Source organism: Ranitomeya variabilis, chromosome 3 (assembly GCF_051348905.1).
Source record: "Ranitomeya variabilis isolate aRanVar5 chromosome 3, aRanVar5.hap1, whole genome shotgun sequence".
In the NCBI taxonomy this organism is placed as follows: domain Eukaryota; kingdom Metazoa; phylum Chordata; class Amphibia; order Anura; family Dendrobatidae; genus Ranitomeya; species Ranitomeya variabilis.
The window spans coordinates 41,637,971-41,651,307 of record NC_135234.1 but is presented as its reverse complement, the minus strand read 5'-3'; the positions used below and the strand labels follow the sequence as shown (position 1 = coordinate 41,651,307).

The 13,337-nt window shown below is 41.6% G+C and overlaps 1 protein-coding gene across 1 annotated transcript in view; it reads right to left on the bottom strand.

Annotated features, from left to right (window-relative positions):
- The window catches only part of ADAMTS5 (ADAM metallopeptidase with thrombospondin type 1 motif 5), a 112,378-nt gene that overhangs the window by 40,859 nt on the left and 58,182 nt on the right, over positions 1-13,337 (bottom strand). The window contains exons 4-5 of the mRNA XM_077293998.1: positions 1,211-1,494; positions 525-708 (exon numbers count right to left, since the gene is read on the bottom strand). Of these exons, the coding sequence (XP_077150113.1) occupies positions 525-708; positions 1,211-1,494 (468 nt within the window). The remainder of the gene's footprint in view (positions 1-524; positions 709-1,210; positions 1,495-13,337) is intronic.

Below are 13,337 nucleotides of genomic sequence, written 5' to 3'. Positions count from 1 at the left end.
GCAAAAGTTCCCATTTAATATTGGGAATCCAAATGTCAGGGATTTAAATGGTTTGTTTTTTTTAAACAATATTTTTTTGTTAGAAGGTTCCCTGACAATAAGTTGATCACAGGCTATTCTATAATTTAAATCCCTAGCAGTCAGGAATAATCTGTGAAGAGACAGTGAATTCTAACACCACTGAACAGTGCCGACACTGGAGGTGAGTATAAGCTTTTTTATTGTAATGGGGCAAAACACAGTGAATGAGAAGGGTTTGTCCAAGTAGTGGACAACTCCTTTAGAGAGTAGAATGTCTTGTTTCTCATGAGAAACTCTAGGATATGCCTATACTTTATGTTCAGAGGATTTTTTTTTCCATGATCATGAAAATGAAGGACCACATAACTATTGTATATTGTTTCCCGTTCCATTAGTTAATTGCATAGTGGCGCTCCCAACTGTATAACTTGGCAAAGAAATGCAGCCTGCCTTGTTCACTTGAACACCACGTGTGTTCCCCACTTCTAGGACAGTGCTCTTACCACTAGATGGACATGAGTTGACATTGCAGGATCGGTTGATTGCACGCTTTCCAGTACAGTATCTACCGCTGTTTCTTGGAGCAGGGTCATTACAGTGACGATAAGCAAACTGGACCCCTCCTCCGCATGTTCGGGAACATTGCCCCCAAGGTCCCCAGGAGCCCCAGTTTCCATGACTAGAGATCTGAAATATACAATAAATTAGTACAGGACACATTTTAAATCAAGGTGGATCCAAACAGAAGATACAAAGAGGAAAAAAACAATTGTATGGTTGCTGTTCATCCCCTTATTCCTCAATTACCTTCTTAACAGGGTTGCCAGGATTAGAAAAATCTAGATGTCTTCTCCAAAAACATAACCACACCTGTCCTCCGCCCAATTCAAATGAATGGAGCACACATGCGACCATCATGTTTTTCTAATGCCTCAAAACCATGGGGATGATGGAAACGGTAAGGCTCTATTTAGACATTGAATGGAGTGGCAGGTTGCGTGTTTGACCACCACTCCATTTAAACTCCCACTACTGGCAATTGTGCAGTGAGGAGGAACAGGGTTCTTGGGATTACAGTTCTAGTGATCGGTGGGGGTACCATTAGTGGTAATTAGACATTTCACATCTTTCCGGTAGGTATATGATATATTCCATCATAGAAAATTTTTTTTTAACTGTGTACACCTACCGAATAATACTTCTTCTTGGTTTTGTCAACACATTTTCCATGAAGACAGATCCTTCCTTTTCCACAGGGTGTTCCCTCCACTGCAGGCAACTTCTTTGTTAAACAAACCATCTGACCTTGTCGGACGACTGCACACCATAATCGTGAGCAGACATCCATACCAGGGCACACTGTGTAAGCTGGTCCAAAGGCCAGCTTACATTGGCGGACGGCATCATAACTCTGTCCAGGAAGCTCTTCGGGACCCAGAATTTGATTTCTTGGCTGGTCCAGCAAACAGTTTCCTGAAAAATAGATAAATTGGAAACATTGATTTTAACAGCATTTGCCATAGGGCGTTAGACAGGTTGCAAATTGAAATGTACAGAGGTTTTCTCCGAATCTTCAAAAGTGGGAAACAAACTGGAAATGCTACAATATAAAGAAAAGAAAGAAGCATTACTTGGCCATTGAATTATCCACCAGTAGGGTTGAGCGAAACGGATCGGTCATTTTCATAAGTCGCCGACTTTTGGCAAAGTCGGCGTCTCATGAAACCCGACCCGATCTCAGCGTGGGGTTGGCCATGTGGAACACAATCTTGGCGCCAAAGTCGCGTTTGGAATTACGCCTTCCCTGCCATTTTTTCAGCCAATTAATTGTGGGCAGCGTGATGACATAGGTTCCGGCCCGGTTTCTGCGGCGTCATAGAGCCATATTACCGTTTGGGCTGCAGTGATTTCCGGAGTCAGACACAACAATGCACGGAGGAGAGAGAGAGAGAGAGAGAGAGAGAATAATCCACATTGACTTGCATTGGGTTTCGTGTTCCGGTCCGGAACCCGACTTTACAGTAGAATCGGCCGATTTCACACGATCCGACTTTCGAGAAGGTCGGGTTTCACAAAACCCAACTCGATCCTAAAAAAGCAAAAGTCGCTCAACCCTATCCACCAGTAATGTATGTGACGACATCCCACATGTCATTTACATGACCCAAAAAGTGAAGTAATTTTCTCAGGGGTGATGATTACATACATGGCATGTAGTCACTTAGGCCAGTGATTGGCTACTGTGGTCACATGAATTCTGGATGGGACATCAACATTTTCATTACCAGGTATGTCCAGCAGAACAGTGGAACTGGAGTGACAGATGCATGCAAGGGGTAAGTAATGCTTATTTCTCTTTTTTATAGCATGCCATACTCATAGCCCATTTTTGAAAAATCTTTTTATAAGCTCAAAGATTTCCCAATGTGTTTTTAGCAATTTATTCCGCCCTCCCTAAGTTATAATATTCTTCGATGCTTACAATAGTGGCAGCTACTAATAGGAAGCGGTACAACAACATGAAAGTGAAGTATGTAATTCATCTTGCCAACAAGTAAGATTTGCCGATGTGGCAGCTCTTCTGGGAGTCCCCCATTTTCACAAGCAGGAAAGTATGCTGGTTAAGCTCATGTATGAACAGGAGCTTCATTGAACATGATACAGTCAAGAGAGTAGATGTAGGTGGTCTAGATCCAAGTGTCCAATGTGGTGCCTAATTGAGTTAAAATGGCCCCTCATAGGGAGAACATGGAAGGCAATAGATTTGAGTCCTTAGTATATAGTATCGTTACTAATAAGGAGTTCAATTTTGGGCTCCATAATAAGAAGGAATAAGCTGACCTAGATCCGGTGCAAAGAAGGGCAACCAAAGTTATTGAGGGTAAGAGTGGACTGCAATACCAAGACAGGTTATTAAACTTGGGGTTTTCAGTTTGAAAAAATTATGGTTTAAGGGGGACCTTATTACAATGTTCAATTATATGAGGGGACAGGACAGAGATCTTTCTAATTATCTTATTACACATAAGCCTGTGACAGTAACAAGGGGCATCCTCGACATCTATTGGAAAGAACATTTAACTATCATCATGGATGGTGATTCTTTCGTGTACAAGCAGTGAGAGTGTGGATTCTTTACTGTATGAGCTGTAAGACAATGGATTCTTTACACTGTGAGCAGTGAGAATATGGAACTCTCAAGGAGTACCTGGATGTCTTTATTGAAAAATATAATATTACAGGGTATATGTACTAGATTCTGTGACAGGACTATGATCCAGGGCACCAGTCTGAATGTCATATGTGGAGTTGGGTAGGAATTGTTCCCCTAAAATGAAGTAATGAGCATCTGACCGCTTTTCCTCTGGCTCAACGCATTAGGTTATAGGTTGAACTCGATGGACTTGTGTCTTCTTTCACTCTTAAAACTATAAAACTATTGCACTATCCTTCATTATTTCTTTTTCAATACTTTAGGTTCTTATAAAATGAAAATTATAAATATCAGTTTTCCAATGGAACAATCTAAAAACTCTGTGTGGTTCCAATTCCTAGAAAATTCAGGTCTGAGAAACTAGAAACCCCCTTTCTGATAATGAAAAAGCTTTTTTTTTTGGCAGAAGGGACATCATTGTAAGGGGAAATGTAAGCAATTGATGGATTTTATTGAGAACAAGATTGCGAAGCCAAAGATTGAAATCAATAAACAGACTCGGTACACTCCTATACAATGTGCCGTATTGACGCCATGCCAGGGAATAAGCCTAATGCTTTCCATATCTTTGGCTAAAACAACCTCTCTTTTAAAAGGGTTTTCATGACTCTCAGCAATTTTAAGCAAAGGCAAAAGGTATAAATACAAGCGCCCCCGTGGAATTCAGCAAGGCTCTGTTGACTCTCAAAGAATGCTCGTTGGCACAAGTCCAGCAGGACTCAAACACTCGTGCCCTTGTGCCCGCTGCTAGCATTGTAAATCAGCCCCAATCGAGTAGTTGGGTATTATGGAAAGAAACACTAACATGTAAACCGGAACATTAAAACAGACTGCTGGTGGAGCATAAAAGGCCAATGTCTGCTGTAATTTCCAAAACAGAATCATTGTGACCTCATCTACCCTCTGCCTGTGTTTAAGAATTCAGCTCGGCTTCCAGGAGCTTTTATCAATTGGTATGTGTGTTGTTCGCTGTTCCACTGACAGGCAGAACACTGTTTAATAGGAGCCATGATCATGGAAAGTAATTACTGAAACAATCTATTTAGCGGCCCTCGCATTACAGTTCAATCATTTGATCACTTTATACCAGGTTCAGTTGAATTTCTCTGTATCGGTAGCAGAGCTGAGGTTGAATTTTCTCTAATACCTTGTATAATCGGCTGAAAAAAAGTGATTATCAGACTAAGAGTATAAAAAGGATTTGTTACCGGAGAACCTACGCTGTAAGAACTCATCGCGGCTTCTTGGTTTTCATGTGGTCCTACTGGAGCAGGAGTTTGGAAATACAGGAGACAGAGGTAGATGCATTGGCACACTTGGGGGAACACTAAGCTGTATTATTATTACTATACTTTATACCATATTACTATACTTATTACTATACTTTATAAGCTTTATATTCAACTCCCTACTATGCAGTACTTATATTATTACTATTATATTATTAGTATTAGCTTTCCGAAACTAATCCTTTGTGATAAAATCGCACATTTCTTCTTAAGTGACCTTCTGCGTAATACTTATCCTACAGCCCGTTAAATAGGTATGAGCAGTGCAAAAGAAAATGGAGGAAAAAATGTTTCTTTCTCTGTCGTTCATGTTGGAGCTCAATGAGCAGACCTGAAGAGAAAAACATGATTTTGGGATACTCTATCTAGAAATATTTATGCTATATGTTATGTGTCCATCTAGTTGTGATGTGGGTTTCAGAATGTTAGAAAGAGTTGTCTCATCATTCGAAATGTTTGTAAGTACAAGCCACTTTGCATTTTATTTCTCAATAAAATTACCGTATTTTCCGGCATATAAGACGACTGGGCGTATAAGACGACCCCCAACTTTTCCAGTTAAAATATAAAATTTTCTTAAAAGTCGGGGGTCTTCTTATACGCCGTATGTCGTCTTATAGGGCCGGTGACTAATGTGCCTTTTGGGGGGGAGTGGTCCTGATGACGAAGAGAGGGGGCATTTCGCAGGAAAGTGTGAGTGGAGTATCCCCCATTGCCTCATTGTAGCTGCAGTGTGGAGTGCTGGGGAGCGGCGTCGGCCACCGCCCCACAGCACAGCACCCATGCGGCACAAAGAGAAGCAGCAGCTGCCGCCTCTCCCCAGCACAGAGACCCCATGCTGCAGCTACAATGAGGTAATGGGGGATACTCCACTCACACTTTCCTGTGAGATGCCCCCTCTTCGTCATCGGGACCACTCCCCCCCACCCACCATATACACATTGGTGTCTGCACTCGGCGTACAAGACGGCACCCGGCGTATAAGACGACCCCCGACTTTTAAGAAGATTTTCAGGGGTTAAAAAGTAGTCTTATACGCCAGAAAATACAGTACTTTCCATTCTCAATAATCAAGAGATTTTCAGTCTTATAGCTCAGTAGTGGCCAGTCTTCTAGGCAAGGAACGCAACACTTAGAAGCTCTTTCGAATAGAAGATGTTCTAAAGTTGGGTGAACCTGGCCAGTTTCAGTGCTCCTGTGCATAGTCGGGAGAAGAAGCTCCATCATACCACTGGTCTAAACTGTCAACCAATCATGAGCGCACCCCTTCCTGTAAGCAGGAAAGATGTAGGTTGGGGAGCAACGTGCCACTGATTGTAAACTTTAGATAATTATTTTAATTGTTTTTTCCAGCATGCTGCCGTATTGATTTGAATTTGTACTGTGAGGAATTATAATTTTTGCTTAAAACATGTGCCATTTGTGTCTAAACGATCATATGGCCTTGTCTATGGGTGTCTATATGGCTACGAACCAAGGTTTTTATGGGAAGCTCACCATTACACCACTGTAGATTAGAGATGGGTGGACACCTAGATGTTCGAGTCTGGCGTGTCCGGCCAAACAGTTACAAAGTGTTAGGGTTTGAGTACCAAAATAGTACCTGGACCCCATTCACTTGAATGGGAGGCCTAAATATCCAGTGTCTGCAAAGCTGTCACTCCCAAAAGTGGTACTATTTTAAAAATGGCACTCCCTGACATACTGAAAACTGCTGTAAGGTAGTTTATTAATCCTTCCTTCCTTTCAGGAATTAATACAAAGTGGCATGTTGGGAATGAAAAAGTGTATTTTTACCACCTAAATGTCACTAACTTTTGAACAGGCCACTGTAGCCAGCAGACTCTAAGGCCGCTATTTGAACTGCCATGGCAAACATCAGGACCACACAATCATCTCAGGGTGCCAATGGGGATAAAGATGAAGCCCCACACTCTTTTAACCAAATATATATGATATAGTCATTATTGCTATCAGCATCTAAGGAGTTAAACAGATATGGACGATGCCAACACCGATAGTGGCTAAGGCTACTTTCACATTAGCGTCGTGCACTGCTCGTTGCAATGCGACATTGCGGCGCACCGACGCATACTGTGGAAGCGCCGCACAATGGGGGCAGCGGATGCTGTTTTTCAACGCATCCGCTGCCCCATTGTGAGGTGCGGGGAGGAGGGGGCAGAGTTCCGGCCGCGCATGCGCGGTCGGAAATGCTGGACACGACGCACCAAAAAACGTTACATGCAACGTTTTTTGGTGGCGACGGTCCAACGCAACACGACACAACCGTCACACGACGGTTGCGACATGTGGCAATGTAAGTCAATGGAGAAAAAACGCATCCTGCAAGCACTTTTGCAGGATGCGTTTTTTCTACAAAACGACGCATGGCGACGTGCAGTGCACAACGCTAGTGTAAAAGTAGCCTTATACAGCTAGTTGTCAGCTATAGTGTGCAGCCGTCAGCTGCTCGATTGTCACCTCTATGGGGAGGCTATTCTCTTATATCTCAGGTCAGTAAAAAGATGTATTGGCGGTCATTAAGGGGTTAAAAAAACACGTGACTTTCCCTGTATTTTCTATAACCAGCAAAGCAAAACTCACAGCTGGGGGCTGCATCCCTCAGCTGTCAGCTTCAGCAAGGCTGGTTATCAAGAATAGAGGGGTCCACGCACTGTATTTTTTAATTATTTATTTACAGCGCAGGTGATGAGTGATCAGTACTCTCATCAACTGCTCCTGCTCTCACTGTTATTAGCGGCAACAGGCGCCGGCTGTTGGGAGTAGTAGTCTCATCAGCTGCCACCAGTGACCAGAGGTAAACTTTATACCTCCGATCACAGCTGTGGGCTCACACTGTCTTTTGAGAGCGTGGGAACTGCGGCTCTGTGACCGGTGGGGATGATTTCACCGCTTGTCAGAAGCAGTGTTTGCCGTGCTGTCAGGCACAAGACAGTGCAACAAACATCCGGTGTTCAGGGGGCCGAACTCGAACAGTAGCACGGACTTACTGGTGAAGTCCGTGTTTGGTGTCCATTCCCCAACAGTATGTGTTCGGTACGCACACCAAATTGTACTGTTCGGGTTCACCCATCTCTATTGCAGAAATTCTTATGAGGTCCAAGATTGCAAGATTGGCTCATTCCTTATCCTTCTTCTCTTTTAAACAGCTTAGGCTACAGTAAAGCTGCTTCTGATGGCTAGCAAGCATCACCAACCTGGCATATAGCTTGAAGGCATAACAGTGCCATGCCTGAAGCAGCTTGCACAGTGGACTTTGCATAATGTACACGCTGATCCTGTCAACAAACATGAGATCTGGGAGCTGTCAACTTGTTGCTAAAACAGTTTGTACTGTTTCTTCCCTCTACAAAGAAGCAAAAAGAGCAGGAACCTAGCAATATACTGTAGAAATCAGATCAATACTTCTATAACCATGGAAGACCCCAAATTCCCTAAATGGGTCAGTCTCATACTCTCATACTCAATGTTGACCATAAGCATTCAAAAGAAAAAAAATAAATATATATCACATCACCCCTTAACCCTTCATATGGAATCACACCTATCAAAGTTTTTCTACCTCTAATAGGACCGTAGAGTGAAGGAGGTCCAGCTTTATCTCACCCACTGGGGGCATGCGTGAAAGTCCATTATACTACTTAAATAACTTTAGAGTATTAAATTTACACCAATGTACAAATAAATGTTGATTTGAGGGTGAAACCATGAGGACATTTCCTTTTAGCAGGGACTAATGAGCAGAGACATACTGTAAGAGTGCAGAGAGAGAAAAAACTCCCTCCTAAAGAATTTCTAGTGCTGATATGAGTTATATGGCTGCATTTTACAAATATTAATTTTTCATGCAATTGTTTAATGTGTAATTAATACCCCTTGATGCACTTGTGTTGAGAAAGTGAAATTTACAGTGTAGATGAAGGACACGGGAGCGTTAACAGTTAGCCAGTCCTGCAGATGAGAGGAGTTTTTGGGAGTAAGACTTTCTGGTTGGAACACAAGGGAGTGTGACAGATTAGGTTGAATAATGGGTGTCTATGCAAAAAAAGACATTTTCTAAGCTAGCAAGCCCTCACACTGTACTGGATAAAGTGGAAGACTGGATCTTAATACAGCCGGAACATTCTGGATCCTGGGAAATAGAACAGACAAGAAGTGTTTAGTTGTAGTGGGTAGACGAGGAGTCAAAAGGAGGTACAGGTGTGGATTGTTGGTAACCCTGAGACAGCACCAACAAAGTGAAGCAGAGGAGTCAACGTGTAGACCTGGAGGTCTTAGTGAAGGTCTTAATAAGCACGGGCACAGGTATCGCAAAGAGGTGGGCTGTGATTAGTGAAGAACAGATAGAAAGTATTAAAGCGAAGCTGTCAGCAGGATTTTGCTCAGACAACTACAGACACTCTCAGGTTGGCGCTGTTATACTGATTACAATGATACCTTGCTAGATGAAATCCATCATGTGGTTGTTGTTGTTTAATCTGTATTTGCAGTTTTCAGTTAATTAGATTCTCGTTCTTGAGAAATCTTATCCAGCCAATAAGAATGGCTACTTGAGTCAGCTGACATGTGGCCCACACCTGCTACGAAGAATAGATCCTCCGTGGGGGTTAAAAGAGATGGCATTACTTAGACAGCAATTTAATGCCCAAAACCCATCAAGGGTCCACAATCCAAGGTGGGCTTGTTTACGTTCTGCTATTATCTGTTGTAATTCAGACTTCTACAGCCCTTGGATCAAGAGTAATGAGGTCACTGTCCTCATGTTATTTCATGGCATTTTAAGAATAATTTGGGATTCTCTAATATAGTGATAGTAAGGGCATCAATGGGAATTATCTTTTATTTTACAATGAAGAAAGAGAAAAAAATCCAGTATAGCAAAACAATCCTAAAAATTGTCACATTTTTTATTTTAAACTTAACTTTATTCCATTGTATAAAATGGTCTACAGACCAAGACCATGAGTACGGCATTTTGAAAAAAGTGTCGATCTTTTTTTATCTGTGATTCCCCCCGTGTCTTCTTTCTTTGTTTTTGGATCTCTATGGAGATTTTATACAATGGAATAAATGTTTAGTTTTATTTAAAGAAAAAAATTATCAATATTTGGGATTGCTTTACTATACGGCCTTTTTTCCCTTCCTTCCTTGTAAGCTACCTGGCGGCTCTTGCAAAGCCCATATCCATGTGAAGTGTCCCAGATTCCACTTGGAGGACCTCCAGTGTGATGAGCTGACTGCATCCTTTTATGATTTTGTTATCTTATATTTGGGCTAGAAGAAGAACCTAAAAGTCTACATGGGGTCAAAATCTTGAAGACCTTCCGCGTATTAGGGTACTGTCTCACAGTGGCACTTTGGTCGCTACAACGGTACGATCCGTGATGTTCCAGTGATATCCATACGATATCGCTGTGTCTGACACGCTACTGCGATCAGGGACCCCGCTGAGAATCGTACGTCGTAGCAGATCGTTTGAAACTTTCTTTTGTCGTCAAGTGTCCCGCTGTGGCGGCATGATCGCATCGTGTAACAAAGGTTGTATACGATGTGCGCACAGTAACCAACGGCTTCTACATCACAAATACGTCATGAAATTATCGCTCCAGCGCCATGCATTGCGAAGTGTGACCGCTGTCTACGACGCTGGAGCGATATTGGAGCGACGCTGGAGCGTCACGGATCGTGCCGTCGTAGCGACCAAAGTGCCACTGTGAGACGGTACCCTTACATTAGTTGACAAGTGGATGCGTTTTTACAAATTTCATCCATATGCAGTGGAATTTTTCGGTGAGAAAGTTGAACATACCAACTCTGTTGTGTAATGAGCACATATTTCTTATGGGAAAGTAGAAAAATCAACAAAGAGATTGCAAGTGATGCGGTGTTGCAGATTTTGTAGTGAATTGCTTGCAGATTTGCAAAAAAGTCCACAAGTGAAGATTTGTAAAAGAAAAAAGGAGTTTTTCCATTTTTTTCAGCTTGCAAAGCAAAATGCAGGGAATAAAAATTTCACACGGTTAGATTTGGATTTGGCTTTCTCTTATTACCTACAAATAACCTACTTTAGACCACTGTTGTCATGTGGTGACGTCGCAGGAATAATGTAAACAATGGGACTTTCCTATGACGTGACTATAAGCCCCCTCTGCTGTTTGGCTCTTGGGCACTACTTGGATGCTTGACTATTCAGTCCACCCTTACGTTCCGAGCGTTTAACCTCAAGCGTTTCAGTAATGGCTAAATCAATTTTCACAGTCATTGAAGCAATCATATACATGTTTATTTGATAAATAGCAATTTTCCTAATTAGACATGGTAAATTCAAATCCAATCCAATTACAGACACCAAAAAAACCATATGGATTGTGTTAGATGAAGAAAACGGGTAGAATAAAATATCTCTGAATGTTATTATTTGTCAAATCTTCATTGTCTTCACCTTAGGCAACTCATTTCCCGAGATTTGCATATAAATCTCTAAAATCCAGAGACGGTTTCAATAGAATTGCGTTGGTTACGTAATAATAATCAGTAGCAGCCACATGTAAAAGTCATTTATCTCAGAGAAGTGGAAAAATGAATGACACGATCTGTATGTCCTAAACAAAAGTATAGAAAGTTCTCGGAGTTTATTTGACAGTGTCCTCAAACAAACTTCCAGCAGTTACTCAGCTCAAAGCAATGCCTGGCTCTGAACTTCAATGGTTCGCTGCCATGGTCCTTGGTTAATGTTATTACGCCTGATAAAGAAATATGCTTTGTATTTCTTTATCAGAATAATTAACTGAGCCAGAAAACTAATAGGACATGACAAAGGAAAGACGTGTCTCATGAAATAATAATGAAATACATTTACTTTGTTCTTTTTCTACGGATTTGTAATAAAAAAACTGTCTTGATTATTCTTTGGCTTGAGGAGCAAAATTACCAGGAGGGTTCTTTAATGTATTTATAGAAACTATGATATCTCCGCTACAAGGCTGAACATACCAGATTATGCAAATTTACCAGCCCTCCTGGATGGTTTCTGGAAGACTCTCGGACTACAAGTAGAGTTGGAAAATCTCTTTGCACCTAGAATCCTCTTGAAACCTCCCAAAAATGTCTACTTCTCTAAAGTTTCTCATTAAGAGGGCATGGAAGAGGAGTGGAAAGAAAATGGACCTAGTGAAAAATTCTAACTTCTTACAATTGCCTCAAAGTTGGCAACTATAAGATTATAGACCATGAGCCACTCAGATAGTGTAAGCCTAACCTTGGTTCTTCTTTCCTTTTGCTTTTAGGTGGTGGGAACTTGCACAGAACCCTAGGAAAATAGCATGTTTAGCAAGAAAGGGTGGTGAAAAGTTTATGGGAATGACTTTCTGAATTGGATAATAAGCCTAGGTACTAAAATGGAGTCCAAAGTAGATCATTGATTAAGACCCTTCACTGTTCTATATACAAGAATTAAGAGAGATTATTCCAATCCGATACAGGAAAAATATATCTTTATATCGTGTTAGACAATAGAGAGAAACATTTTCGAAATTTGAGAGTCCTCAGTGATATCGATACATGTTAATGGCTTACTGAAAAGATGGTAACAAAAAGCATACTATGCCTGATGAAGAGACCTGAGTAGTCTCGGAAGCTTTCTATTTGTTACCATCTTTTCATCTAGTCATTAAAAGGTGTCAACCACCGAGGACTCTCAAATTTTATTATTTTTCACTCTAATCCAACACATAAGTTAAACATTTATTTTCCCTCCACGAAAAAACTATCCCTTTTCCACACGATAGAGGATAACTTGCTGATTCCTGGGGGTCCAACTGCTGGGACTGCCAGCGATCACGAGAATGAGGCTATGGAGCCTTGAGAACGTGGCTGTACATCCCAGTCTGGAGTGCAGTATAGGTGTGCATGGTGGCCGCTGTTCCATTTATTGTCTATGGGACTGCACTCGAAACCATACTCTCCTCTACTCTTCCCCAATGTTCCATCACTGACGCTCTAGCAGTCTTTGTTTAGAAGTGATTGTAGTGTCACCACCACTATAACCATGAGCGGCCACAGTTTTCATGATGGGAGCCATGATGCATGCAGCATGGCACTGGACCACTGATGTCAGTGATCGGCTGCAGTGATCAGCCACTTGTAAACAAAGGCTAGGAACCACAAATATCATCTGGATTTGGGGTGATTTATTTTTTAAATGCCACTACTTCATGATCAGTAGAGATTTGACTTCTGTGACCCCAACCAGTTCCGATTCTAAGAATGAAGGGTCCATAGCACTGTTTCTCCTTCCCCTTCATTCCAAGTACTGTACCAGTTACTTTCTTAATAATAACCACGGCACTCAGGAGTCAGGACCTGTTCTTTACCCCATGAAAGTTCCCATCCAAATATCTGAATGCTGCCGCTGTCGGCTTCGCCTATATCCTTCCATTTCAAAGCAATAACCTGTGGCTTCTTTACAAATTGATGAGTCTTCCATTTTCCTATCACTTTTATTTATTTTATTCAGTGCCACACTTCTGCCTGGCGCACATTAAGCGCCCTATTTCAGAGCAGCTGCACTTTTCTGTATTAATCCAGGGTTTATAATTCCGAAGTTAAAACGTGATTTTCTGAGAACCGTTAATCTTTGTCTGAGTACATAAGTATACGTAAAAGTTTGTACTATTATCTCTAACCCATCATATTAAAGTGTGTGTCTATCAAGTCGCAGAAAAACCATCTGTTTGGGATTAGGGCTGGTTTACATACAGCAGTATCTTAAAATGAAGCTCAGGAACTGGTAA